At 42.4% G+C, this 28,000-nt stretch overlaps 4 protein-coding genes across 4 annotated transcripts; 2 read left to right on the top strand and 2 right to left on the bottom strand.

Annotated features, from left to right (window-relative positions):
- Window positions 1-1,200: 1,200 nt before the first annotated feature.
- On the top strand, window positions 1,201-2,899 carry LOC126591371 (probable galacturonosyltransferase-like 4). The gene is made up of 2 exons (XM_050257045.1): window positions 1,201-2,514; window positions 2,651-2,899. Exon 1 carries the CDS (start codon window positions 1,317-1,319, stop codon window positions 2,379-2,381), a length of 1,065 nt encoding a protein of 354 aa, XP_050113002.1. The 5' UTR covers window positions 1,201-1,316; the 3' UTR covers window positions 2,382-2,514; window positions 2,651-2,899.
- A 6,586-nt stretch (window positions 2,900-9,485) lies between these two features.
- On the bottom strand, window positions 9,486-10,094 carry LOC126591372 (extra-large guanine nucleotide-binding protein 1-like). The gene has a single exon (XM_050257046.1). The coding sequence runs from the start codon at window positions 10,092-10,094 to the stop codon at window positions 9,486-9,488; it is 609 nt and encodes a 202-aa protein (XP_050113003.1).
- A 7,016-nt stretch (window positions 10,095-17,110) lies between these two features.
- On the top strand, window positions 17,111-19,211 carry LOC126588961 (uncharacterized). Its single transcript, XM_050254127.1, has one exon. The coding sequence runs from the start codon at window positions 17,245-17,247 to the stop codon at window positions 18,979-18,981; it is 1,737 nt and encodes a 578-aa protein (XP_050110084.1). The 5' UTR covers window positions 17,111-17,244; the 3' UTR covers window positions 18,982-19,211.
- Window positions 19,212-20,114: 903 nt separating this feature from the next.
- LOC126588962 (RNA demethylase ALKBH10B-like) lies at window positions 20,115-25,246 on the bottom strand. Its single transcript, XM_050254128.1, has 7 exons — window positions 24,536-25,246; window positions 22,168-22,298; window positions 21,928-22,045; window positions 21,592-21,693; window positions 21,350-21,465; window positions 21,020-21,174; window positions 20,115-20,930 (listed from the first exon to the last, which is right to left on the bottom strand). The coding sequence occupies exons 1-7, from the start codon at window positions 25,083-25,085 to the stop codon at window positions 20,468-20,470; spliced, it is 1,635 nt and encodes a 544-aa protein (XP_050110085.1). The 5' UTR covers window positions 25,086-25,246; the 3' UTR covers window positions 20,115-20,467.
- Between the last annotated feature and the right edge of the window lie 2,754 nt (window positions 25,247-28,000).

Below are 28,000 nucleotides of genomic sequence, written 5' to 3'. Positions count from 1 at the left end.
GCCTGACAGAAAAAAATAAAAAATGGGCTTGGAGCTCGGGCTCCGGGGCTGTCACAAATTGACAGGCCCCCTGCTCGGGCCTTCTCCACGAGCTCGGGCTCCTCATGGCTGGAGCAACTTGACAGGCCCTCAGGCCTTTTCTTCTCCCCTGTCCCCCGGCCTATTGACAAGGCTGGAACTGCTCTTAGAAAGGGATCATTGGGCCTCGTTAGAAAGATTTTCACTGTAGCAGGAATACGACCGCTAGATTAAGTGTAATAATACAATTAGTTAAAAACTTGAGAAAAGATTCAACCAATTACATTATAATAATTAATGTACCAGACCGTGTTACCAGCGTAAAAAATTTCGCACATCCCAAACTTGGTCTCTTGATCTTAAGTAGAAGACCTAAACAACTATATAGATCACAGGAATACAGAAAATATAGGGTCAAGGTTCGAGTTCGTTTACTAACTTATTATACTTGGGAATTAAGCATGCAACTTGAAAATTTGCCCTTTCGGCAAACAGAAAAAAAAAAAAAAAAAAAACTTGAAAATTGCCTTTTCTTTGTTCACATCATTGAAGAAACTTGACGTCCATGAATTTATTGTCAATTACACATGAAAAAAGAAAAAAAAATGCAAAAATTCAAGTTTAAATATTATGCACTCAAAGTTTTTGATGGCTTCTCTGTGTCTTATATACTTGAGTGACAAGTGTTCTTTTTAACTTAATTTATTTTTTATTTTTTACTTTTTTATTGAAGAGATAAGTTGAAGAGTTAACATTGTTGAGTGGAGTTAAAATATATGGCCAGATGTAAACAAATAAGATAGATCACAGAGAGACCACATAGAATTTTGAATGCAGAAGATTTGATCTCCAAAATTTTCACTAGAAAAAAAATATTTCTTTTTTTCTTCTTCTAACAAACGATGTTTCCCTTTTAAAGAGGCAGAAAAATATGAAAAGTAAATATCAAACTGCCTAAAATAATATCAAGAAAGTGAATCCATCAAGCAAACATTAATACTTTTAGATAGTATAATAGTATAATTGCCTTGCTATATTTTGTTACATGGGGTCGTACGTATAACCTAATTACCTAACCTTGTTACAAAAACCAAAACCCCTTCTTTCTCTTCCCCGAGTAATCTTCTCTTCCTCACAATCCCACCGACCTGCCTCCCCCCAAATTTTTGTTATATCAGTCATTAATCTCTAACCTTTCCCCTAAACCTTCTCTCAACCAGCCTATGGCTACCACTCTCCCTGGTCCTCCTCTTCTTCCTTGATCCCCTCCACCGCCTTTTTCTACCATCAAGGGCAGGATGGCCGTCTCATCGACATCTCATGGCCTCCTGTCTCTCCTCCTCCTCATCCTCATCCACCTTCTCGTCTTCCTCCACTACCCCACCCATGTTGCCGCCACCACAGGCATCCGCCTTGGCATCATCCGGAAACCTTCTCCAAATGTTGCCATCTTTCGAGAAGCACCAGCTTTCCAAAACATGGATGCATGCGAGCATGCAGAGAAAATTCACATCGCCATGACACTTGACTCCAATTACCTAAGAGGCACCATGGCGGCCATGCTTTCAATACTGCAGCACTCGATGTGCCCAGGGATTGTCGAGTTCCACTTTCTCTGGGCACGGTTCGACCCGGAGGTGCTCTCCAACATCCAATCCACCTTCCCCTACCTCAAATTCAATGTCTACCGCTTCGATTCGAATAGGGTACGTGGGAAAATATCAAAGTCGATACGCCAAGCCTTGGACCAACCCTTAAACTATGCACGTATTTACCTAGCCGACATACTTCCAGTTGATGTGAAGAGGGTTCTATACCTAGACTCGGACCTTGTGGTTGTGGATGACGTGGCAAAGTTATGGAAGGTTGACTTGCAAGGGAAGGTATTGGCAGCGCCAGAATATTGCCATGCAAACTTCACCCAATATTTCACAGAATCGTTTTGGTCCGACAGTGAAATGTCCAAAACGTTTGAGGGCAGAAATCCTTGCTATTTCAACACAGGGGTGATGGTGGTGGACGTGGATAAATGGAGACAAGGTGAATACACTAAGAAAATGGAGGAGTGGATGGTGGTGCAGAAGCAGAAGCGAATTTACCATTTGGGGTCTTTGCCGCCATTTTTGTTGGTTTTGGCCGGAGACATCACGGCCGTTCATCACAGGTGGAATCAGCATGGACTCGGTGGGGACAATCTCGAAGGCAAGTGTAGGAGTTTGCATCCTGGCCCTATAAGCCTGTTGCATTGGAGTGGGAAGGGCAAGCCCTGGTTGAGGTTAGATTCAAGAAAGCCATGCACCGTTGATCATCTGTGGGCCCCATATGATCTCTACCGTTCATCAGCTCATCATTTTGAAGAATGAGATGATGAGATCAACGTACGGTGCGAGAAGAGCAAGAAGGTGAAAAATAGTTTTGGACCATAAAATTTGGGTCAGTGGGGATAAGGGAGTTTGATTAACTAGAAGAGCAAGAAGGTGAAAAAATGGTCATTGGGTAAGTTGCTATCCTTTTTCTTTTTACCTTTTGATTTTTATCTTTAGACCAAGTAAAAAAAATAAAGGAAAAGTATAGAAAGGAAGAAAAACTTTGGGGAGTAAACTAATTTGGGTTAAGGCTGGTTAATTGCAAGGAGGGCATATTTCGTACTTAGAGGAAACACATGGAGGAGGAAGAAGACCACATAATGTTATCGGCATAGCTTTCGACCGCCGGAAGATCCTCTTACCGGAGTTTTATGGCGGCCCTAAACAGTATTTGTTTAAATATGGAATTATGTCTCCAAATCCAGTTTAGTGTATAATTAAGTTTATTTAGCCTAACAATTTGTTGATACATTGTTGTTTTCCTTTTTTTCATTTTTGGTATAGTTTTTCTTGTACTTCTTGTAGCATCTTATAGTTTGATGAGATGAAGCAATTGAGACTTCAAAATTACTTCAAAAACTAACTCTTTCTACCACCAAACAAGGTTACCAATGCCGAAATTTTGATGGAAGTCTCTTGGCAATTTCAAATTATCCAGTCTCGGATATCCGAATCTGATCCACATCAATTTTCTGATTTTTTTTGTTTGTTTATTATATATGATTCTTTTTCCTCGCCGTTTCGGACACCAAATGATCACATTGAACAAATTTAACCACACCTTCTCATCGAGAAATTTAAAAAATTTCAGTGCAAGTGACACAATCACATAATGTTCTTAATTTAAATGTTATTGTGAACACGGAAAATTCCTGAAACGAAAGAGACAAGAAACGACGTGCACAAACAAATATTTGTATTTGATGATTTTGGGTTACAATCTCTCTCTATTTTGATCCTCTGATTCAATCTCCGTAAGGTGTGTATTTGTGGATGTGTGATTGATCCAAAGGGCCGTTGGGCTTGATCTAAGGATGAACGTTCTTCAAGGGCCGCGGACTTGATCTTGAAGGTGGATTTGAGCGGATCTTCAAAGGGGCTTTTGGGCTTGATCTTTGAAGAACAGTGATGAACGGATCTCCAAGGGCTTTTGGGCTTGATTTTGAAGAACAGTGATGAACGGATCTTCAAGGGGCTTTTGGGCTTGATCTTGAAGAACGTTCTTCAAGGGCCGTGGACTTGATCTTGAAGGTGGATTTGAGCGGATCTTCAAATGGGCTTTTGGGCTTGATCTTTGAAGAACAGTGATGAACGGATCTCCAAAGGCTTTTGGGCTTGATCTTGAAGAACAGTGATGAACGGATCTTCAAGGGCTTTTGGGCTTGATCTTGAAGAACGGTTGGACGTATGGATTTGTCGACGTTGTTGATCCAAAGGGCCGTTGAGGCTTGATCTTGGATGAACGGATGATGAACGATGGTGCTTTCTTCAAAGGCCGTCGGGGCTTGATCTTGAAGGTGGATGATTGTTGATCCAAGGGCCGTCGGGGCTTGATCTTGGAAGAACGATGAACGAAGAACAAAGAACACTTTCTTGATTCTTCGGGAACCTGGATGCTTGAGAGCTTCGGAGTTTCAGAGCTTCAGAGCTTCAAGGTGTAATATGAATTCCCCTTAAATGAATGAAATGGGCTTATATTTATAGAATTTTCCAAGGCCTAATTTTGAATATAATATCCCGGATGAAATAAGTCGTTTCTGCCAGGTGTTGACACGTGTCTTATTTGATGACTTTTCCAACTCATTTCAATTTTCGTTGAGTCACATGCTACGTGTAAAATTTATGCAATACATGAGCGTTGACACTTTGATTTATCGGTCAACATTTATTTACCGAAATTTCGATGTCTACAAATGCCCCCACTTCAAAGCACGTCGTATACATGTGATTGTCACGTGTAGGAGATGCGTTTTGAAGTCCCTTACTGTAGATGTCGATCCAAGGGCCGTCGAGGCTTGATCTTGAATTGGGCTGGAGATTTCTTCAAGGGCCGTTGAGGCTTGATCTTGAATTGGGCTTGAGATTTCTTCTTGAATTGGGCTTGAGATTTCTTCAAGGGCCGTTGAGGCTTGTTCTTGAACTTTTGTTTGAAATTTCTTCAAGGGTCGTCGAGGCTTGATCTTGAAGGTTGAAATTGGACCACAAGGAGCTTCATGTGGTAGATGATCTTTGGCTTTGGTAGTGGGTGAATCGACACGTATTTTGTTGCGCTTTGTTGACTTTCCACAGCTTTGATCTTGAACTGGGTTGAAGGATTTTCTAGATTCCTCCAATTGTTGATTTTCCACAGCTTATTCTTGAACTAGGTTTTGATTCAAGGGTGGTAGACACTTAATCTTGAATCGGACTTGTGATTTCCCCAAGGGCTGTGAGGCTTGATCTTGAATTTGGCTGGAAACTTCTTCAAAGGCCGTTGAGGCTTGATTCTTGAAGGTTGACTCGAACACATGGCAAGCAGGCACGAGGTAAAGGTGACAACCTGTTTCTTTGTTCAATCTTTCTAATTCACACCTGAGCGGTTTGGTCAACGGTATGATCTTCAAGATTGATGAACTCTTCTTCCAGTTGGTGACTTGATCTTTAAGGATTCGATTCAAGGGTGGTGAATCGGCACGTGCAGCCCACAACGCCTAGTAAGTCGACCCAAGAATTTGAGGGTCAAAACGAGTTCTTCATCTCAGACTTTTTCTGCCGAGTTGGCTGTGCATGCTGCATTCTTCTCTGCTTGTTTCTTCAGGCAGATATGGCAGCTTCTCGAGTTCCTCAGTTCGGACTCCTTCTGCTGAGTTGACTGTGCAAACCGCATTCTTCTCTGCTTGTTCCTTCTGCACCTTGTCTCCACATGCTGCAAGGTATCATTTTCACTTGCCTTATCTGTTCTCCAGGCAGATGTGGCAGCTTCTTTGGAAGTACAGCAGCAGTGCGAAACGAGTACTCGAGAGCAGTGCTAGGTAGGCAATCAGGGAAGGGTTCCAAGCAGTCGGTTCCTTACCCGAGTTTGAGTGGAAGTTCCGGCATATTGTTTTCTTTATCCTTGTCTTTGTAGGTAAGAACAAGGACAAAGGAAAGGACAGAGAGAACGCATGATATGAGATACTCTTGCTTTCTACCCTGGTGATATGAGATACTTTTGCTTTGGAGTCATTGGCTTGCAGAGGTACCCCAAGGAATAAGGAACACTGAATGACTCGAGAGGTTTCGTTGGGAAAACATTTTTGGAGATAAAGAAATGTTATGTATGTCTGCCTTACTATGTAGGGTGAAGGTAGACAGTTTATAGGAAGTTCTTTAATACTTGTAGAGGTACTATTCTTTCACTCGTGTCGACAACTAACGCGTGATTGAACAGTAAAATTTCACGTGCTTTCTCCTTCACCGAAAATCTTCGACAAATTGCCCGTGATTTGCGCAAAGTTGAGTGTGCATATGACAGGTGATGACGAGGCTGAAAAGACTGGCGCCTCTTCGATATCTGGGATTGGCGCTTTAACAAATTGCCCGTGATTTCCGCAAAGCTGAGTTTGCGTGTGACGGGTGTTGACGCGTCTGGAAAAGCAAGATGCTTCTCCGATTTCTGAGCTTGCCTCTTCGATTTTTGAATGGCCTCTTCGAATTCTGAGCTCGCCTCTTCGATCTCTGAAATCCCGTCGAGTGCTGATTTTTTATAGAGGCATGCAGTTCGTTTCAAAGCACACTTGAATTTTCGCTTGTGAAAACTCCCCTCTTGCACTTCTAAGATCTTGATTTGTCCGACCTCTTCTTTCTTCAACACTTTGAAAATGTCAGGGCCCTCCGATCGTCGTTTTGACTTGAATCTTGGTGAAGAGGCAGTCCCGCCTTCTCCAGACAACATATGGCGCCCATCCTTCATATCCCCTACTGGTCCTCTTACTGTTGGGGATTCGGTGATGAAGAATGATATGACCGCTGCGGTGGTGGCCCGGAACCTTGTCACTCCCAAAGATAACAGACTACTTTCCAGGCGGTCTGATGAGTTGGCTGTTAAGGAGTCTCTGGCTCTTAGTGTGCAGTGTGCGGGTTCTGTGTCCAACATGGCCCAACGCCTATTTGCTCGAACCCGTCAAGTTGAATCGTTGGCGGCTGAAGTGATGAGTCTCAAACAGGAGATCAGAGGGCTCAAGCATGAGAATAAACAGTTGCACAAGCTTGCACACAACTATGCCACAAACATGAAGAGGAAAATTGACCAGATGCAGGAATCTGATGGTCAGATTTTACTTGATCATCGGAGGTTTGTGGGTTTGTTCCAGCAGCATTTACCTTCGTCTTCTGGGGCTGTACCGACTGCTGAGGCTTCAAACAGCCAACCTCCGACGCCTTCTCTTCCTGGAGCTCTGCCGAGTTGTGAGGCGCCACCTGATCGTCCTTGAAGATCCCCTCTTGTAAACTTGATTTTTTTTTTTTAAGTATGTATAATGCAAATTTATGTAAAATTTTCAAAAAAATAAATAAAATGGACCTTCTATTTCTCTCTATGCATTTGTTTTGTTTTGTTTTTTTTTTTTTTCTTTTCTTTTTGGTGCTGGATGCACCAAGTTCCATCATTTATTTTATTTTTTTACAATTTTTTTTCCTTTTTGCACATGGTGCCCATGCACCACCAGAAACTTTTGATCTGCCATGGGGCTGTACCCCATCTTTGATCCATCATTCCTCTTTTTTTCACGTGATGCCAAATGCACCACTTTTTTTTTTTTTTTTTTTTTAATTGTATTTCTTTCTGTATAAATTAGGATGCTTTGGCTGAGGGATTTGTAGGGAAGGAGCTCGAGTTTGAGGAAGAGCTTCTCGGCCGGCTAGTCGTTTGACAGCGGTCTTTGAAGTTGTTAGCAGCTGCGAGGCAAGAGACGGAGGAGGATGCAAGAGAAGAGCGGTGCAGCCTTGATGTCGGAGACTTTGCCGTCGCCGTTGCTGCTTGGAACTGATGGGCAGAAGGGGATTGCCGCTCATTGTTGATGGGCCCATTCATGTCGTCTGAAACAACACCAGCTTGCCCGTGAACACCGTATTGATGAGCCACCTCAAGCTCGTATGTGGCTCCAGCCCAACCGCAGAGACGGCTTGAAGGATCTGAGCGCCGGGGATGGGGGAGAGTACGGCAAGCTTGCAGAGGTTAAAGAGGAGCTCCGCCTGGGAGCGCTGATCGTTGGCGGAAGACATGAGGTGGGAGATCAGGGTTTGGAAAGGGGCCGGGTCGGTCTTAGCGACGATTCAGACGACTTAGATGAAGTCGTACGGCACCAGCATCAGCGAGTGCATAACGCCAGTCAACTGTAGCGCCTGGAAGGTCCGAGCGTAGGTGGGTGCGACGACAATGACCGTTTTGAGGTTGTTGACTCCAAACTGCCTCCCCTGCTTCTTCTAAACCGTCTCAATTTATGCGGTGCGTATTCATGGTCTCGATCGGGTTCGGGTGCGACCACGGTCAGATTCGAATCCCATGCTGCCCGACGATGACCCGGCTGCTGGAGCCAGCGGTGGTGGTGTTCCTGTTGAGATGCCTTTCCAGCTGCTCATCCAAGCCCTTCAGATCAATCCGATCTACCCTCACAAACCCATCTGAGCTTTTCTTCATTTTTTTTTGTTGCTTCTGATTTCAGAAGCTTAGAAATTGAATGAGTTGTTTGGAATGGATCAGAGTCTCAGATCTAATGGATGGCTGAGAGACTGAATTTGGGTGCCTTCTAGGTGCCCCAAATTTCTACAGAGACGAAAGGAGAGGGAGGAGGGAGCAGAAGCCGTGAAGATCGAGAGACAGAAACCTCCAGGACCGAAATTCGAATCCGACCCATTTCGAACCACGACTTCCATGTGGGCGCTCCTAATAACCACCACGATGATGCTTTTGAGGACTGCGGCTATGCCTTCGCTTGTTTCTCCCAAATAACCGCCTCCTCAACTCCCTGCTAATTTTCTTTAAGTGCATGAAGTTGCAGTAGCTCCCAAAACGATCCATGAGCAGCATGAATTCCTAGAGAATGCAAAATGTGAGAAGCATGCGATCCGCAGCACAACGCCACTAAAGTCCAAGCTAAAATCACTATGTTCCTGCTCTTCACCAGCATCTCCTCCTTCTTCTTCATGTGGTTTTGAATTTCTACTGTACGCCGGAGAACTTCGTAGTTGATGTCCTCCACGACGTCATCGGCATCATGAGCTACGTCTTTCAGATCCTTGACCCAGATTCTGACTGCTATGCTCCGATCCCGTGGTTGGTGGGCAACATCGCCTAAGTACTGTTGAATCTCAAGTGACGATTGACGAAGCTCAGTTAGCTCCTTTTTGAATCCTGGGAAAAGACCGATTTCTGAAGCAGCAAGTGAAGTGACCGACTGCAGTAATCCCTCCACCGGAAAAGTGTAGAGATCCATACCCGCCCCATAAGGGGAAATTAGAGAGAGGAGAAGATGGGCTATGGTTCTGCTTTTCTGTCCGATTCGGTGGACCCAACTGATCGCCTGTGCTGCTACTGATGGATTGAGAAGCGGCTCGACAAGAATAACATGCTTCGTTTCCAGAAGATTGAGGCCGTTAGCTCCATGTTGAATCAGGAGCAGTAACACTTGGAAAGATCTTTGCTCTTTCTGTCCACGTATCTTGTGATTTCCTTTTGCACTTATCTTTTCGCCTTTAAATTCGCTAATGGCAACTTGTGATTTCCTTCCTCCTTTCATCCGAACATGCGTAATGTCATTAGCAGTGAAGGCATGCTCCAATACATCGAGCACATCATGCCAGCTTGAGAAAACAAGAACTTTAGCCTCTGGATCTGTAGACTTTATCCATAGTATTCTTCTTGTCACTGCTTCAATCTTTGTTCCATATGAACCTTGCACCATAACCGATGCTTCAGACATTTCACGACTTTCGGTTGTATGAAGCACAGAAGAAGTACTAGTTTCACTCTGCCCATCATCAGCATAAGCAATGTTTCCAACATCAGTATGTTGTCTATATGTTGGGCATTCTACCCACTTATCTTAAACCTTGTTCTTCCGTTCAGTAATTGCAAATAAACATTTATAGCAAGTAAGATGCCCACGCGGGGGTTGCAGCGACACTATCCGGCTGCAATCCCTTCACCACGGAAACGTACAATTTCTTCCCGGTTAGAGAAGAATAGAGCCTCTTGAACTTTGCTGCAATGTAGTGAGCTCCTAAATGACCCAATGAGGGGCTGCTGTTAATGTTGTTGCTGCTCGTGTTGCTACTCGAGCGATGACGACTCATCACTGGACGAAAATCTTCAAACCACTCACACTGATTTAACGGTACCCATTCTACCTTATCCTCAAATAAATCAAACTTGTTTAGAATCAAGAGGAAGTCCATCTGTTCAAAGGTCGGATGATTAACAATGCTTTCAAAGAAAGTCCTGGCCAGCAACATCTTGTTATTGAAATACCCATTCCCATCAGCAGAGAACTGATCGTAGTCGCTCAAGGACACGCAGAATATGACCATTCCAACGTCTTCAAACATCTCTAACCATTTACAGTTTTCTCCAAGTCCTCTTGCATTTACTCTAATAAGTTGGTACCTAAGCAAAGAGTCATGCTGATCACTAGTATTGATGGTATCTTCAGATTCTGAGTTTGGGAAATGAGAAGTCCACACAAATAAGCCCATTAGATGAAGTTACACCTTCAGCATATAGGATGTCTAGATCTGTGGGCGCATTTGTAGCGACATGTATGTGGACTTGCTCCGGGTGTACGCACCATATGCAGTACGTGGGGTTTGGTGGAGAAAATGTTGCAGGAGCACCAGCGGACCTCGGCGCCGAGGGCGGTAAGGGTTTCAATAGGGATGGCGGTTTGGATGGTCATGCGGAGGGAACAGGTGATGCGGGCCCCCTTTAAGGGTTGGGAGGGTCCGAATTCGGTGCGGCAGGAGATGAGGCCGGGATGAAATTCTCTGCAATTCGCGCAAATTAATCACCTTCCTCGACAGCTCGGCCAAGAGTTGAGACTGTCTGGAGATATCCTCGGGGGACGGAGCGGTGTTGTTGCTCTTGTCTTCGTGATCCGGAAATGAATCTGAGAATTGGGGCTCGGGAAGATGGTGATGGTGAGGATAAGGTCTTCTTTTCGTTGACAATGAACGTGGGCTTGTGGGCCTGGGCCTTTTGGAATTGCAGATGTGTTTTGATCTGCTTCTGAGGCTATATATATATATTTTTTTTTTTTAAGCTGTAGTTTTTTTTTTTTTTTTTTTTTTTTTTTTTTTTTTTTTTTTTGTACAAAGAAATTGTAATAACATTAAACTATTCTTTGATGTGACTGAACTCAAATTTTGAATATTCGAGCTGCCTACGTACCCCTCCAAAGAAGAGATCAAGTCGTAACGTAGTTCAAATACATACATATATTTTTTTTGGTATTTTCTTTTTTGTGCCGTTTTGCAGTTCCAGCTCATGCAGACAAGGAGCGTTTGGTGTCGTGTTGCAGTTTCAGCTCGTGCAGGCAAGGAGCGTTGGTGTTGCCTTTTATGCTCGTGCAGACCAGGAGCGTTGTGCCATGCAGTTTAGGCTCGTGCGGACAAAGAGCTTTGGTTCGTGCAGTTTAGGCTCGTGCGAACAAGGAGCATTTGGTGCCGTGTTGCAGTTTTAACTCATGCAGGCAAGGAACGTTGGCGTTGCCTTTTATGCTCGTGCAGACCAGGAGCGTTGTGCCATGCAGTTTAGGCTCGTGCAGGCGAGGAGCCTTGTGTCTTGCAGTTTAGGCTCTTGCAGACCAGGAGCTTTTGTTGGTTTGTCAAGCGATCCGGGAAAGCCGTTCCTCGCAATCTTCATAGTAAGGAGCCTTGACTGAGTGATTGAAGAAGTCTTCAGGAAAGAAATCACGCATCGTGATGGGGATGGACGATCTATGTGTCGAAATTTCATCATCTTCAACACGTTCATGTTGCTTTGAAGGTTGACAAGAGCTGCTTTGCCCCCTTTCCGATTGGCGGACATGTGGAGGAGACGTATGCTTCTTGTGCAATTTCTTAGGAGTGACTTGAGTCCATCCTTCAACTTTGCTTGTCTTGGACGATGCCCCCAGCGGTTGAGGTGAAAATTTTGAGTCGGAAGAGCCAGAAGTGAAAGTGGTATAGTTTGACTTCACCACATCGTCAAGATCTAGCTCGATGATTCCTTTCTGAGCCAGCTTCATGATGAGATCTTTCAACACGAAGCACTTTTCTGTCGGATGACTGATGAAGCGGTGGAATTTACAGTATCTTGGACTGTTAGTACGATTCATCTCTTCCGGCCGTCTGCACTCAGGCAAACTGATCACCTTCTTGTCCAACAGGTCATCTAGCATGGCAACCACATCAGAGTCGGGGAATGGATAAGTCTTCTCCTCAAGCTCCTTCAAAGTGCGTCTACGTGTCTCTTGATCACGAAAAGCTTCGGTTTGAATCGCCTTGCCTCGTGTGGATATTTTGACGGGAGATGTGTTGACAATCATCGCTTCCTTGGTGGGTTTCCATGCAGCCTTTTCCACCTTTGTCTCAAGAGCTTTGTCGTTTTTGTAGTTGGCGATCGGTTCCTTCTTCCCATGATGGGCGATGCTCAACTCCATATCATGGGCGCGAGTGGCCAATTCCTCAAAGGTCCGTGGTTTAATGCCTTGAAGGATGTATTGCAAACCCCATTGCATGCCTTAGATGCACATCTCGATTGAAGAGGTTTCCGAGAGCCTGTCTTTACAGTTGAGGCTTAGAATGCGCCACCTGTTGATGTAGTCAATGACTAGCTCGTCCTTCCACTGCTTTGTGCTCGTTAGCTCTAGCATGCTCACAGTGCGGCGGGTGCTGTAGAAACGGTTGAGGAATTCCCGCTCTAATTGCTCCCAGCTGTTGATGGACTCAGGCTCTAGGTCCGTGTACCACTCAAAGGCATTTCCTTTCAGCGAGCGCACAAACTGCTTGGCAAGGTAGTCTCCCTCCGTCCCCGCGTTGTTGCAAGTTTCGACGAAATGTGCAACGTGCTGCTTTGGGTTTCCTTTTCCATCAAACTGCATGAACTTTGGTGGTTGATAACCCTTTGGCATCCTTAGGGCATCAATCTTCTTGGAATAGGGCTTCGAGTAGAACAAGGAGGTATGTGAGCTCCCTTCATACTGTGCCTTGATGGTGTTGGTGATCATCTCCTGCAGCTGCTGGATAGAAAGAGATCCCATGAGTGCCGCTGCTTGGTCTGGCTCCGGCTTCCCATCGATTTTCTTCACCGGGGGTTCTTCGTCTCCGCCAGCTCCTCCCTTTAGTGGATCATCATCTGGGTCGGGTTTATCGCCGTCCTGCGCCTCCAGTCGGTTGACTAGTGCTGCAATTTGCAAGTCTTTTTCTTCCACAGTTCGGGTTAGCCTTGCGATTGCTTCATTCATTTGAGCCAGCTGCTCATCGATTGAAGTTGCTCCAATGGTCATGACTTGCATGGCTGAACTGTCGCTTGAATCGGCATCGGAGAGCATGGATTCGGAGTATTTCCTTGGGCTTTCCCCCCTTGGTGCCCTTAGTGAGGCTAAGGTGATCAAAGGCTCGTGCCTTGGGTGCTTTTGTTCCCTTGACAGAGTTGATGCAGAGGTGGAAGAGGCGGCAGAAGTAGCTCTTGCCATGCTTCGAGTCGTGATGCCTAAAGTGACACCTCTTGCGACGAGGGCGCTCTTGTTCTTTGCGCCAGTTGCGGGAACAGTTTGAGCCTTCCTTGAAGCCATTAATTTTGGAAGTGTGCTCGAATTTCTTGAACGGAGAAAGAGATGAGAGGTAGAGATTGTCCCACTGGGCGTGCCAATTTGTGAACACGGAAAATTCCTGAAACGAAAGAGACAAGAAACGACGTGCACAAACAAATATTTGTATTTGATGATTTTGGGTTACAATCTCTCTCTATTTTGATCCTCTGATTCAATCTCCGTAAGGTGTGTATTTGTGGATGTGTGATTGATCCAAAGGGCCGTTGGGCTTGATCTAAGGATGAACGTTCTTCAAGGGCCGCGGACTTGATCTTGAAGGTGGATTTGAGCGGATCTTCAAAGGGGCTTTTGGGCTTGATCTTTGAAGAACAGTGATGAACGGATCTCCAAGGGCTTTTGGGCTTGATTTTGAAGAACAGTGATGAACGGATCTTCAAGGGGCTTTTGGGCTTGATCTTGAAGAACGTTCTTCAAGGGCCGTGGACTTGATCTTGAAGGTGGATTTGAGCGGATCTTCAAATGGGCTTTTGGGCTTGATCTTTGAAGAACAGTGATGAACGGATCTCCAAAGGCTTTTGGGCTTGATCTTGAAGAACAGTGATGAACGGATCTTCAAGGGCTTTTGGGCTTGATCTTGAAGAACGGTTGGACGTATGGATTTGTCGACGTTGTTGATCCAAAGGGCCGTTGAGGCTTGATCTTGGATGAACGGATGATGAACGATGGTGCTTTCTTCAAAGGCCGTCGGGGCTTGATCTTGAAGGTGGATGATTGTTGATCCAAGGGCCGTCGGGGCTTGATCTTGGAAGAACGATGAACGAAGAACAAAGAACACTTTCTTGATTCTTCGGGAACCTGGATGCTTGAGAGCTTCGGAGTTTCAGAGCTTCAGAGCTTCAAGGTGTAATATGAATTCCCCTTAAATGAATGAAATGGGCTTATATTTATAGAATTTTCCAAGGCCTAATTTTGAATATAATATCCCGGATGAAATAAGTCGTTTCTGCCAGGTGTTGACACGTGTCTTATTTGATGACTTTTCCAACTCATTTCAATTTTCGTTGAGTCACATGCTACGTGTAAAATTTATGCAATACATGAGCGTTGACACTTTGATTTATCGGTCAACATTTATTTACCGAAATTTCGATGTCTACAGTTATCATTTGAGTGGACGACCAAATTGACAAAACTAATTAATCAAATTAACATGTCATGCAAACATGAGTTTAGCTGAGTTTGTTATAGCAATGTACTTCACCCTCTGTGCTTAACTTTGAATCCTCTTCTTCATAATTTAGATAAAATTATTGCAATTAGTCTATCGTTTGTTAAAAAAAAAGACATATATCAAGTCAAACATGTCATGCTATACACAACAATTTCTCCTAATTGAGAAAGTAATGAGTTATATGTATAATCCACATTATTCTCCCAATTTGTCATCCTATTTTGCTCTTCGCCAAACTTTTAATAAAAACTTTAATTGCAAATGCTGCTTTTTTCATATATAAGTTTACTTTTTTTTTTCTTCTTCTTAATTTACATGTATAGAACTACTTTGAAAAGCTAAAGTGCATAATAACCAGTGTAGTACATGGTTTTGACAATAGCCATTCCAACCTTTAGGAAGCTCTTTGCGACTGCCTAATAATCTCAGTAATTGCAAACTTGTAACCCCGACGAGCCACCGCGCCAACCGCCACATGACATATTTCTCGGGCTAAGACTTCCTCGGCTCAATGCCATAGTTCCTCCTCATAGCTTCCTTTCTGCTCTGAATAAACGCTTCTGATTTTTCGTTTATGTTTAGAGCAATGTGAAAAAGTGGCCTTACGCGCCGCCTTAACGCAAACTTCGATCCTTTATCATCATCTTCTATCTCCATTGCTAGTGTCAACTTTTCGCTACCCATTACACCCTTTCCTTTCTTCATACTACTTTTCTCTTTATCTGGTTTCGGTACATCCTTAATGCTCAAAACCTTCTTCAGGTTGCCTTTGTGTTCGGAAACATTGGCCTTCACTGGATCACCTAACTTGTCAATATGCGTCCACGATTCAAAGCCATCATCGGTTTGCTTGTAGTGAACTTGAATCTGAAGACCAGAATCCTTCTCCGGCGTCTGGCGAGCCTCATGAAGGTCCATTGTCTCAACCCCATTAGGGTTAGCAGCTGGAATCATAGGCTGTTCGTCTTGATCAGGCATCGGATGGCCTAACGTTACTTGCTTAACAAGGAGTCTACCGACCAGGGTATTCACAATGAAGGTGAAGATCCTGTGGCAAATGCCAGTAGGCTCGGTGCGGTTGAGCTTCTCCTGCATTGCCCAGTTTCGAATGAGAAGATAGAACTAAAGACGAGCTCCGATAGAGGCTGGGGATGAAGGTTTAAATGGAGTGTTGGGGATGAAGATTATTTACGTGCACTGAACAAACTGCAAAGTCATTTGGATATGTGATTCCATGCTTGGAAATATGGTAATGAAAAGTAGGAAAGAAAGAATATTAAAACTCTGATGGAGGAATTAATACTAGTTTTGTCTTGTAATCCCAACCCAAAGGGCGAAGATTAAGACAAGCTTTGTCTCACTAAGCGAGGTTCGACTGTATGAGTTTTAAAACGTCATTGCGCTCGGTTCTGTTTCAAGTATTCTGTTAGCTCCAATTTGGGGAAGATAAGATCATATGTTAAATTCCTTTGATAGGACTTTGGTAGGAAGCAAAAGCAACTTGCAAGAATATCATAGGGAAATTCATATGATACCATGCATTTGGAGAGAGCTAGAATATTACTTTGCTTGGAATCACTTTTATTCCAAAACAGCAACCCCTCTTGATTTTTACACACTTCAGGATGAGTTTTTGTTCTTTCACGATCGGCTGGAGTAATCGGGAACTTGAAAGAATCAACTCAACTTGAATGAAAGTCACCGGAATCCCATATGCACCGGCAAATACTAGGGTAAACACTTACAATACTCCGCCGTAGTATTCGACATTGAACTTTAGAGCCCAAAACTTAGCCAAAACGAAGTGCATGCCTGAACATCTATAGAACGTCTTGTATAATTTTTAGGAATCATATAAATGAAATGAGGCATGGGCGGAGCCACTATAAAAAATTTCGAGCGTTACCAAGAAAACTTCAAGCTCATATTGATCATGGGTCGAGGATGAAATTGAACTCTATGATATCTCCCATAACCCACAAACATATTGGAGGAGTCTCTCGGTAGACCATTCATTGTACTAGACGATACTACTTTAACAGTCGAATAACCCAACCCGGGAACATATTACAACCCCATATGGGAAAGATCCGACATGGAGTTGTCAAACCTTCATGTCGATGTGAGTTTCGATTAGCATGTTATTCATAGAATTACTTTTAAATATTGTTTTAATTTTTAATTTTTTTTAATACAGTGATGTGTTTACACAAAGGAGGTAGGGGACTTGGCTAAGCCACACCTTGCCATAATACTTTCATCCAAATTCATCTTTGACAAGAATCGAATCTAACACAACTCATTTACAAGTGAAAAACAATACCCATAATCTATTGGACGATGACCGTTTTAATCGGAAAATGATCCTTTCTGGGTCCCTTCCTCCTAATCCACCAAGTTCGGGAATCCAGGCCATTGAAATTTAATCCAACAACTACAAACAGGAGCCCACTTTAAAAGATATAATAACTTTAGCTGTTGGATCAAATTTCAATGACCTAGATCCCCGAACTTGGTAGATTAGGAGGAAAGGATTCGAAGATGATCCCTTTCCGTTTTAATCGGACGGATCACAACTTTTGATGTTCGTCCCTGCTTGACACGTGGGTCTTGCTCAATGTTGGGTCTTTAACAAAGTATTGGGCCAATAATCCATACTTTATTTTGGGCTCATATCCATAGTTAAAGCCCAAACACCAAGCTAGACATTGACCACCCCCCTCACTGATGCGAACTACACGTAGAGTGCACGTTAACGTCCCTAAATTTCCAGTTTCTCACTCTACTCTCCAACCCCTCTCTCTCCCCCTCTTCCAAATTTTCTGGTAAATCCCAATCCCTCTGCTTTCCCATTTTTTCCTCCATGAATTTCTTCAAATCCGTGTTCTCCGACGACCCAGATCCCCCAAACCCCGAATCCGAATCCGAAACCGGGTCTCACAACAACCCAGAACAGGAACACGCAGATCCGAAGTCCCCACGGACACAACCCAGTCCCAACCCGACCGGCAACACCGGCGGGTGGATGTTCGGCGATCTGATCAAAACCCTATCGACCAGATCCGAGTCGGTGATCGAGACCTACCGCCGCGACCTGCAAGAATTCGGGTTGGGTCTGAAGAAAGAGATCGAGGTGGCTCAGGGGTCGTTGGAAACGGTGGGACACGTCATCGATGAGTTCGGGAACACAGTGCTGCAAGGGACGGCCCAGATCCTCGCCGGCGACGAATCGGATTCCTCCGACGCCAAAGACCAAGGCTTTAGCTCTCAGCAGAGCTTGAATTCGAAACGGTACAGTAGGTTTGACGCTCAGGTGCGTGCGATTCAGGGTGACGCTAGCACTTACTGTGAGGAGCCTGAGGATTTGGATGATTACGGAAAATGGCAATCTGGGTTTGATTTGGAGGAGAAAGGTGAAGAAATCGAGAGGCTTTTAGAAGAAAACGGAGCTATGGAGGGGATTTACAAAAGCGTTGTTCCGAACAGCGTTGATCACGAAAGCTTTTGGTGTAGGTACTTTTATAGGGTTTATAAGCTGAGGCAGGCTGAGGATGCGAGAGTGAATCTCGTTAAGCGGGCGATTTCGATCGAGGAGGATGAGGACTTGAGTTGGGATGTTGATGATGATGAGTATGATGACAATGTGAACAATGTGGTGTTGAAAGCGAATTCGGCGAAAAGTACTCAAGTGGCTGCTGAAAGTTCTGGCAAAGATGGGATAGTTGAGGACTTGAAGGTTGGGAATGAGGTTGGAGAGAAGAGTTCCAATAATGTGGGAGAGGGGAGCTGTGTCGTTGAAGAGGCGAATGTGGCGTCGAAGAAGGATGATTTAGCTGCGAATAGTGAATTGGTCAGCAAAGGTTCTGAGCAGAAGGTTGTTAAGGAAGAGAGTAGCTCCGTTGGGGAATCTCAAATTGTTGAGAAGAAGGGTAATGATGTGGAGTTGAGTGGTGATAAGGGGTCTGAAAAGAAAATGCAAGTAGAAGGGGATTCTGAGAAGAAAGATTTGCCATCGAAATTGGAGGAGAAAGGGGCAGTGGAAGGGAAGAAGAATGTAGCTGCCGGTAAAGGCAGTGTTGTTGAAGAAGCAAATGTGGCGTCGAAGAAGGATGATTTAGCTGCGAATAGCGAACTGGTCAGCAAAGTTTCTGAGCAGAAGGTTGTTAAGGAAGAGAGTAGCTCTGTTGGGGAATCTCAAATTGTTGAGAAGAAGGGTAATGATGTGGAGTTGAGTGGTGGTAAGGAGTCCGAAAAGAAAATGCAGGTAGAAAGGGATTCCGCGAAGAAAGACGTGCCATCAAAATTGGAGGAGAAAGCGGTAGTGGAAGGGAAGAAGAATGGGGCTGCTGAATCCGGCAAAGGCAATGATGTTCCGGCGGTTTCAATCAAGTCCTTTACGCCGGAGGAAGAAGACCTTGGATGGGATGAGATTGAGGATCTTAGCAGCATTGATGATAAAGAAGTTGGCCATGGTGGTGGAAGTGGAAGTCCTGCTAACAAAGCCGAGCTCCGAAAGCGGCTCAGTACTGCTGCTGCTGAAGAAGAAGAAGATTTAAGCTGGGATATTGAGGATGATGATGATGTACCAGCTCAAGCTTGAGTAGCAAGTAAATTAGAAAGTTCTTGGTTCTTTAAATTTAGTGCACGAATTTATTATGTACTCCCCCAATTTGTTCTTGGGAAGTCTGATATATGTAAAGGGGGATTCTTTTAAAAAAAAGCCCTGTTATTTTATCAGTTTGGTTTTAAATGCAAATAGATTCCTTTATATCTGTAATTTGTGATGTTAAATCAGCCAGCCTTGTCTATAAAAGAAGTCAATTTCATTAATTTGTGGATTTTTACCATTACTTAGCAAAATCTTAAGATGATGTTGGATAATAACTCGGGGTAGGAGTGTCTAACTACGTCGGTCATAGCGCTGAAACGTGAGACTTTTTGTGTTTCGGTGCCACCTCCTCACTCTTGTTTCACCCGGTATGAGAGATACTCTAATCAGAAGTCCTCTTAACCAGTATCATCAACCAAAAGCATGAGACTTCCTGTGTTTGTGTTTCGGTCCCCCCTCCTCACTCTTGTTCCACCCGGTATGAGAGATGCTCTAATTAGAAGTTCTCCGACAAACATCAACCAAAAGCACAAGACTTCTTGTGTTTCAACCGCACCTTCACTCATGTTTCATCCAATGTGAGAGATGCTCTAATCAGAAGTTCTCCGACAAATCAAAAGAATGAGACTTCTTGTGTGTAGGTCTCACCTGCTCACTCTTGTTCCACCCGGTGTGAGAGATGCTCTAATCAGAAGTTCTCCGACAAACATCATCAACCAAAGACAAACACGTCCGTAGAAGATCAGGAGGTTTCCCGAACCATAGACACTCCGAATCACGTGCTAAATCTATTTATGAAGCGCGGTTTTCATGTTTTGAATGTGAATTAGATGCCGTTCCCTCTCATCCAAAAGAAAGTCTCTTGCATTTGCATATGCTTGTAGCTTTATATGCCTAACCCCCCTTCTTCTGTTGACTCCTTGGTGCAGTAACTGTAAAGGAAAGTCTCACGTTTTGGTTTCAATGTAATGGCTCTGAATTCGCACGAGACTTAAAAACTTGAGTGGTTTAGGGCATTAATCCTGTCACCGAAAGTCATGTGTTTGTATCCACTTCACCTATATATCGCTTGTTTAAAAAAAATTATCACTACGTATCGCTCCGTTCTTCGTAAACTGAAAACGTAGTACAAAATAATTCAACCTGCCTATGAAAAACTTTAACATAATACAAAATTCAGCTCCTTTTACTTGAGCTAAAATTCACACCCCACAAACTTGATACTCTTACTAACTATGAAGGCCGTACACCATCCAAGAAAAAAGTATTGTAATCACCCCTACAACCTTAATCTTACTGAGACAAAAGAAGCGAAAACAAATCGAAAAAACCGACTCTTCTAACGGCACCTAGGTTCTGTTTGTACATCAAGAAAAGACTGGCGTAGAACACAAATGCGAACGTGAACGCTATGCTGATTCATATCGTTTTTGGACCCAGGGCTGCCTCTGACTAACTTCGGATCTTCGTTCTTCCATTAGACACTGATGCCGGGCTCAGAAGTGGACTCTGCAGGGGAAGGGAATGCCATAAGCCGTCCCTTTTGGGCGCGAGGTGGGAGATGCTTTGTTGGTTTTCTTGATCCCATGGTCCAGGGCAAGAAAACCCCTGTACCACTTTGAGGGACTTTTCGAGGGCTCAATGCCATAGGACGAACGGGGGCTAGCATGACTACTGGAGCACGAAGGACACCCCATTTGGGCATCACATCCATTGCCTCATAACCATTGGGAGCTGCTCCATCTGGCATCGTGTATGGGCTTACCATCCCGGGTTGCCATAGAGTCATGGCACCATTGTTTGTTGGACTTTGGGGCGACTGGAACTGGTTGGAGTGTACTCGGACTCTGAAGAATGTGATGCTCACCCTTCTGTTTGGAGATGGACACATCACGTGTCGTGACATGTCAGCGCTGTTTCCCCTCATGACTAAAAGGGACCTGCAGAAGTTAAAAATTCCACATTTGCGGTTTTCGATCACCATGAACCGTGAAAAGTAAGTGAAACTGAAAGAACTAAGAGTACATACCCTTGTTTCAGTGATAGCATCAGCGGCCCCTTGTAGTTCCCATCATTATCACTCAGAAGGGTGCGCCCGAAAGCCATTGCTGATTCAGAGAGGAGAAGAGTGGCGATGGGCTGGTCCAAATGGGGTGGTTTCAGGAATGGCTGTGAATATTCTCCCTACAAAATAAATGATTGCAATTAAAACCGTTTCTCCCTTAAATTAAAAAGAAAGTGCATAAACAAAGACTTATAACACAAACCAATGCCGTGAAGCGCCCTCTTTGCAGCTATGTTCTAGTAAACAATAACAGAGGCGGTATCATGACAATGCAGCAAGCAAAACATAGAATACCTCCTCAAAGAAGTTGATCATGCAACCATTCGGTCGTTTATACTCTGGAATTAGCTGCCATAGTACAAAGTGATCAATCACATCTTCGAGAAGAGCTGGAATCGGCACCATATTGCCTATAAACACAAGAAAACAAATTAAAGTTAGCTTCGGTATTTAGCATGCAATGCATAGAATGCATCACTGATAATAAGACCCTGTCCAAAATAGTTGAAGTATGCATTACTAGTTTCGGTTATTACTTGTAGTATCCTCCTTGATCTGCCCGAAAATTGGAACGCCAAACTGAATAAGCTCTCTCCTGTTTCCCTTAACCTGCTTGTTGAACAGAATGAAGGTCTCGCCTGTATTCAATCAAGAAGATAACTTATAGTAGCCTTTCCTATGTTAAAAAAAACGAGTTAGCCTCAATAAACCTACATGGAAAGTTTCGCATTCAAACTTCGGAAGCCAATTTTTTAAAGAACAAATGAATTACTACAATTATCTCCATTACACAAAACGACGTAATAGAACAATATATGAGACCAAAATAAGATACAACCCAGGATGAGTTTCACAAACAAGGGTTCCTTTACCTGAGAGCTCTCCATTAATTCCAGCCGCGTGGAGATCATTTACGAGGTCGGTCAATTTGCAGAGCTCATTGTCAGTGAATATGTCCTCATATAGCTTCAGCCCTTTCACGACATTCACCTGCCAGTTCGGTCATCTGCTAGTCAGTAATAGCTACCTGATTTTCTTTACCAGAATATACAGCATATCAACTCTTTGACTTCTATCTCACAGAGTGACATTAGATTGAGGAAATAACTCACCATATGCCCTTTCACCGACTCCTTTGCTGAGAAACCTTTAGTCAATTTGATCTGGGTACGACGTGCCTCGCACTCATCATGATTAGAGCATATTTCCTCGTTTACTGAATTGAGCTGCGCTTCTTGTGAACCTGCAGTAAAAGCAGAAGGTAATCAAATCGTTAAAAATAATGCATTCTATAATCAAATGAGTTCACTAGCAAAAATCTATGTTAATCTGATGGATAACTGATAAACAATAGCTTGTCAACTGATCCAAAAAAACAGTTGGTTATATTGTACCGAAGTCAGCTAGCGTATAATTAACGAACTAGCATTTATCGAACTATGCCAAAATAGCTATCATACAGAAATGATGCGAAGTTTCTATCAAAACCGAGTCTACGAACATCGGATTTGCAATAAATCACTGATAAGCATGTATTGTACGCAGTCCCTTTGAAACAGAACACAACAAGAGTGTTTTTTTTACTGTCAATATCGTAAATTATGCATAATCTTCTCTAGATACCGATTTAACTGTTTAAGTACTGTGAATTAGAAGGTACATAAAAATTTGAATAAGCTTCAGATGATGCATTTGTGGAATGTAAATCTTCATCACAATTTCTAAAACATAAAAATGGTGATAAGCCAATGCTTCCACCTGCCGCTCATAAGTGCTTTTACAAAAAGCAAAAGCTATCCCTATTCACCGCGCACAACCAAATAGGCCGGACACAATAACAAACAAATAACTACACACAATACACCACTATAAGCATCGAGAATATCGGAACCTTAAACAGCTGATCCGGCTGTCCAAACATAATGATACCCCAGCCGGTTTGTAATTCGGCAGCACCATACACTACTCGAAACTTGTACGAATATAAGAAACGAGGTGTACAAAATAACACACGTCGAATCTAGTTGGTATGTCCAAATAAAAAAATTAAAGTACAGGTGAGTATATGTAGTATTACGTTACTATTTCACATCGTTTTGTGTGTTAATCAAAAGTGAATTGGCACAACCATAAACGAAAATTAAAGAGAGTTTTAACGAAACACTTCCTGTACCATTCATTTTAACGAAAAAGAACAATTTTATTTTAAAAAGTCACTCTTGGTACTATTCACTTACAACACTTTTTTGTCATTTTGATTAAAACTCAAAGGTTTCAAGCTATTTTCATTAGTTTTCCTGAAAATTAAAACGCTAAATCAAAACGCAATTCATTGCTGACTTAATTCCCAGCTTGACCTGAAACTCGGAATTATGGACTGAGCTGGGCCCACACCGAGCTGGGCCCCAAATCATAATAACTAATTTTAATGTTGGGATGACCACCCAAACTTTTGTCAAAGAGCACCTACCAACCCAGATTGAACCAACAAACCAAACGCAACCCGTGACGTCAGCAGCCCTGATCAGGCGCCGCCTACCCTTGAAATCAAACGGCACGCTTCTCGAGCGCCCAACTAACTATCACACCGGTTGCATTCAAACTTTTTCGTTCACCACTCCACCTCGAAAATCTGAAATCCCCGCTAAAACCTCGGGAAAACGTTTCCAGCCACACTAAATTAATTTTTTTACCTTTTATTTAATTTCTTCAAATTTTAATTTTAATTTTTTGGAAATTAAAAAGATTTAATTAATAATAAAGGGAGATTAGTAGGCTGAAAAATTAGAAGTATCACTAAACAGACTATTAAAAATCTGACTCTATGTATCTTTGTTTTTTACATAATTTTCGCGCTAATATTATAAAATACTATACCAAAACATGCAGTGGCCGAGAATTTAAAAAAAAAATCACCTTAAAACAGTCTTCTTAGCGTTTTCTTAAACATAAAAAAAGCAACGTTGAGTTCAAAGCAGAGAAAATGGAAAACAGGGTTTTCCATCTCCAAGTCGAGGAAATGGAAAACGAGGTTTTGAATTTTACCTACTTCTAAAAATAAGTCTTGAATCTCGGATCTGGTGGAAAGTAAAACATGTTGCTCCCAAAATAATGGACAAAAAAAAAAGTAGTTTTCTTTATAATTAAAATAATATATCTTTTTGTAATCAGGAAAATGATCTAATAAAATTATATTTTATTTTCTCGGATACCAAACAGCAGAGGAAAAGCTCTTCAGATTCCAAACAAGTTTAGTTCTTTTCTCTTTTTTTTTTTTTCTCACAAACCAAACGGACCTAACGCTTCGTAAAACCAGAAAAATAGGACCTTCTCAGTTACAGCCACGTAGCTTAAATCGGAATTTCAAACACAACTGAATCCTGATTAAAAATTTATCAAAAAATGGAATTCGAATCATATCAAATTTCAGAATTTAATATTAAAAATCCAACTGTGGAGGAAATGAATCAGATTACTTACCTGCATCAGTAATCTCGCTATCCGGCGACGCCTCCTCGTCGGCTACCTCGTCGGCGGCGGTGCCAATTCCATTACTCTCCGCCACTTTCTCGTCACTTTCCTTCACTTTCTCTTCGTCCAAACACGATTTAACCTCCTCGCTCTTGCAAATTTCCTCTGTTCTCGAAACGCCGCCGTTCTCGACGTAGGCCTTCTGGTCCTCCATCCCCACCTTCGACCCGACGTTTCGGAGCTCCACCATCACATCGGCAATGGAGTGGTACTTCTGCATCTGGAGCACCGGAATCCAATTGATCCTCCTTCGGTGTATCGCCGCGAAAACGGAGGCGTACTCGTCACCTCCTCCGCTGAGCTGAGTCAGGTGCCCACAGAGGGCGTCGATGATCGCGTTTGCCGCCGCAAACTCTCCCTTGTACCAACCAATAATGGCGTCCTTCGCCACCGCGTCTGATACCACCGTCACCGGGGCCGGCATCGACATCATTGAGGGTCCCGGCACCGGGGCGGCTCCATCAGTCGGCGACACCGCTGGCCCAACCGCCATCGACATCTATGTCACCGTTAATCCCGAAATCAATTCCCTTCTCTTTTTTACACACTCCGAACCGAATACCGGTGTTTTTCCGGCGTTCCTCTCTGAAACTCGGGAGATTTTTTTAGGAGGAGGGAGAGGAAGGAGAGTAGAGAAGGAGGCGGAAGAAAATTTCACATGGAAGGGGTTTGGGTGGGGACTCTATATATACTCCGGAGAAAGAGTGACAGTGGCAATGTCTGTGTCGGTAGGGACCACCGGTTGATGTGGCAATTTCGAGGTGGGATACGTGGCACTATTTGGGGGTTGTTGGGTAAAATGGGTGGAACGATGGTTAGGGCACAGTTGGCCGACTGCAGAGGCGGGGACGGAGGGTAAGTAGAGGGAAAATTACGTACATACCCTTGCTCTGGGTGAATTAGGTTTATGGCACGTGCAATATTTGGCTGGCGGGGATTTTCACGTGCACCGGTGTACATGTATAAGAAAAAGGCTTTCTAATTTTGGACCGTATAGATAAATCCAAGACATCGATCGATTAGCTATTGATTTAATAGTACTTGTTTTTGTTTTATTTGAAAGGTTTTAAGTTTGATTCGAATCAATGTCTTTGTAGATTTTGTTGTAATTAGTTCGGTTACGATAGCGTAATTTTATTATGGTACTTTTTATCATTGTAAAACTCGCATCAAAATTGGTAAGTAACACTAGTCTAATGGTGACGATCGATACGATAATGTAAAAAAAAGCAGACTAGGTTAGGGTTCGAAACGTCTAATAAAACATATCTTATTTGGAAAGACTTTTAAAATGACTGAAAATATTTTTGATGACAATGTTTTTTAAACCAATCCTTAATAAAAATCAAAAGGAATTTTGAAAAAGCGTTTTAAGTGCTTCTTGCAAGGAGCGCAAGATATGTGCTTCCTACAAGAAGCACAAGATATGTGCTTCTTTAAAAAAAAACATTTAAAGTGTTTTTAAAACTCAAAATCAATTTCACTAAAAACAATTTCAGTTATTTTAAAAACACTTTCAAATAAGCGTATATATGGTAAGTTTATAAAGTCGCTTTGGCCATTTACATTTCCAATTTTTTTGCATTTTCATCTACTATTTTTGTCATTATTTTTCCACAAACTTTGGAATTGTATTACTCATGAACCATCTAATATTTTTATATGGTACCAATGCCCTAATTTGGTAATTTGGATGTGAACTCAGCCTTATATTCTAACCAAGTTCATAATTACAGTTTTATCAAATTAATTAATATTGGGTGGATTTTTCAATAATCTCGTAACATGTACTGCAGAATGCGCGTCTTAGTTAATGATTTAATTCAAAGCATATTATATTATTGATGCTTAACTGCCCTCCCATGCGAATTTTAGGGTCACCATTGATATTGACACATTCGAAATTGTCAAATGTTCAGGTTGTTCTTCTATTCAATTTTTTTTTTTTCTTCTTGTTGCTGTATATCTTGTCCGTACAGATTCCTCTTTGTTTATAGAAATTATTTAATTTAAATATCTAACATTGAATCTAATTAATATGATCTAAGTAACGATCATAACGTTCGCTAAAATTAATAAATGCAAGTAACTATTCGATTAATATTCAATCTAATCATATTATACAATCATATATTTGATCTGATCATTTAATTCGTAAACTTTCCAAAAATAAAAGAATCTTAACAGATTAATGGTCATTACTAATTAGCGTACTGCATTCGTGTAATTATTAAGTTATTTTGTCTAAAGGGCAGTTACGCGATCTCTGTATGTATTAAAGTTTAAATGAATTGTACCAAGTAATCGATTTGCTAGATTGGTCATTTTAATCATTAACTAAGTTATATGTATGGTAATTTTCTAAGAATTCCATATATGTAACACTTTTATAAATCTATTTCGGCTTTGTATTAGCACACTATATGATACTAGTTAAATTTTCCAATGAAGATGCGTTGACTTTATTTGATGAGATCATTTGTTCATAAAATACATCAAGGTTAGCTCAATTAGCATGCTATAGTACTAAAGCTTTGATGAGATCATTCACAAAGAAAATTCATTAACCTAATGTTAGTTTAATGGTCATATAACTATTGAGGTAGCTTCTAGTGAGTTTTGGACTAAATTGTTTAGTGAGTTTTTTGTTTCAAGACTTTGTTTTGATGTACTAGCAATATTCAAGAAGGGATGTTGTATTGAGAAATGATTTTCATTTCACCAAAGGATAAGTTACAAGAGTATTTATATGGAAGCTAAATACAACAGACTAACAGAGTAAAGGAAAGTTACAAGTGTGGTAATTTTCCTAACTAACTTTTAACTGTTTGTTATTACTATTATGTTGAGTTACTTGAGTAATAGAAGGAGTAAGAGGGGATGAAGAATAAAGGTTGGGAAAGGTAAGGGAAAATGAGGAAGGATTGACTGAGGAGGAAGCACAAGAGGGTAGCTGTGAAACAAGAGAGGGATTATGAAATGGGAATGTGGTTTCATCAAAGTAGACATGCCGGGAGACATACACTCTATTGGTGAAGGGGTCTAAGCATCTGTAACCTTTGTGAACCAAACTGTAGCCAATAAAAACACATAACTTGCTCTTGGGGTCAAGTTTGGACTGTGTATATGGCTTGAGCCAAGGATAGCAGCTGCAACCAAAGATTTTCAGTTGAGTATAATCTGGTTTCTTCTTGAAAAATTGCTCCCAGGGTGAAGATTTAGCAGTTGGAGGAAGCCGATTAATGAGATAAACTGCAGTGAGAAATGCTTCTACCCAAAATTGATGAGGAACCTGAGATGCAATAAGTAGTGTCCTGGCTGTTTCCACAATGTGTCGGTGTTTCCGTTCTGCACACCCGTTCTGCTGAGGAGTGTGTGGACAGCTAAAATGTTGATGAATGCCATGACTGGACA

The sequence above is a fragment of the Malus sylvestris genome, chromosome 11 (assembly GCF_916048215.2).
Source record: "Malus sylvestris chromosome 11, drMalSylv7.2, whole genome shotgun sequence".
NCBI classification, from domain to species: Eukaryota; Viridiplantae; Streptophyta; class Magnoliopsida; order Rosales; family Rosaceae; genus Malus; species Malus sylvestris.
The sequence above is the reverse complement of the archived record's forward strand: the minus strand, read 5'-3'. Positions and strand labels throughout refer to the sequence as shown.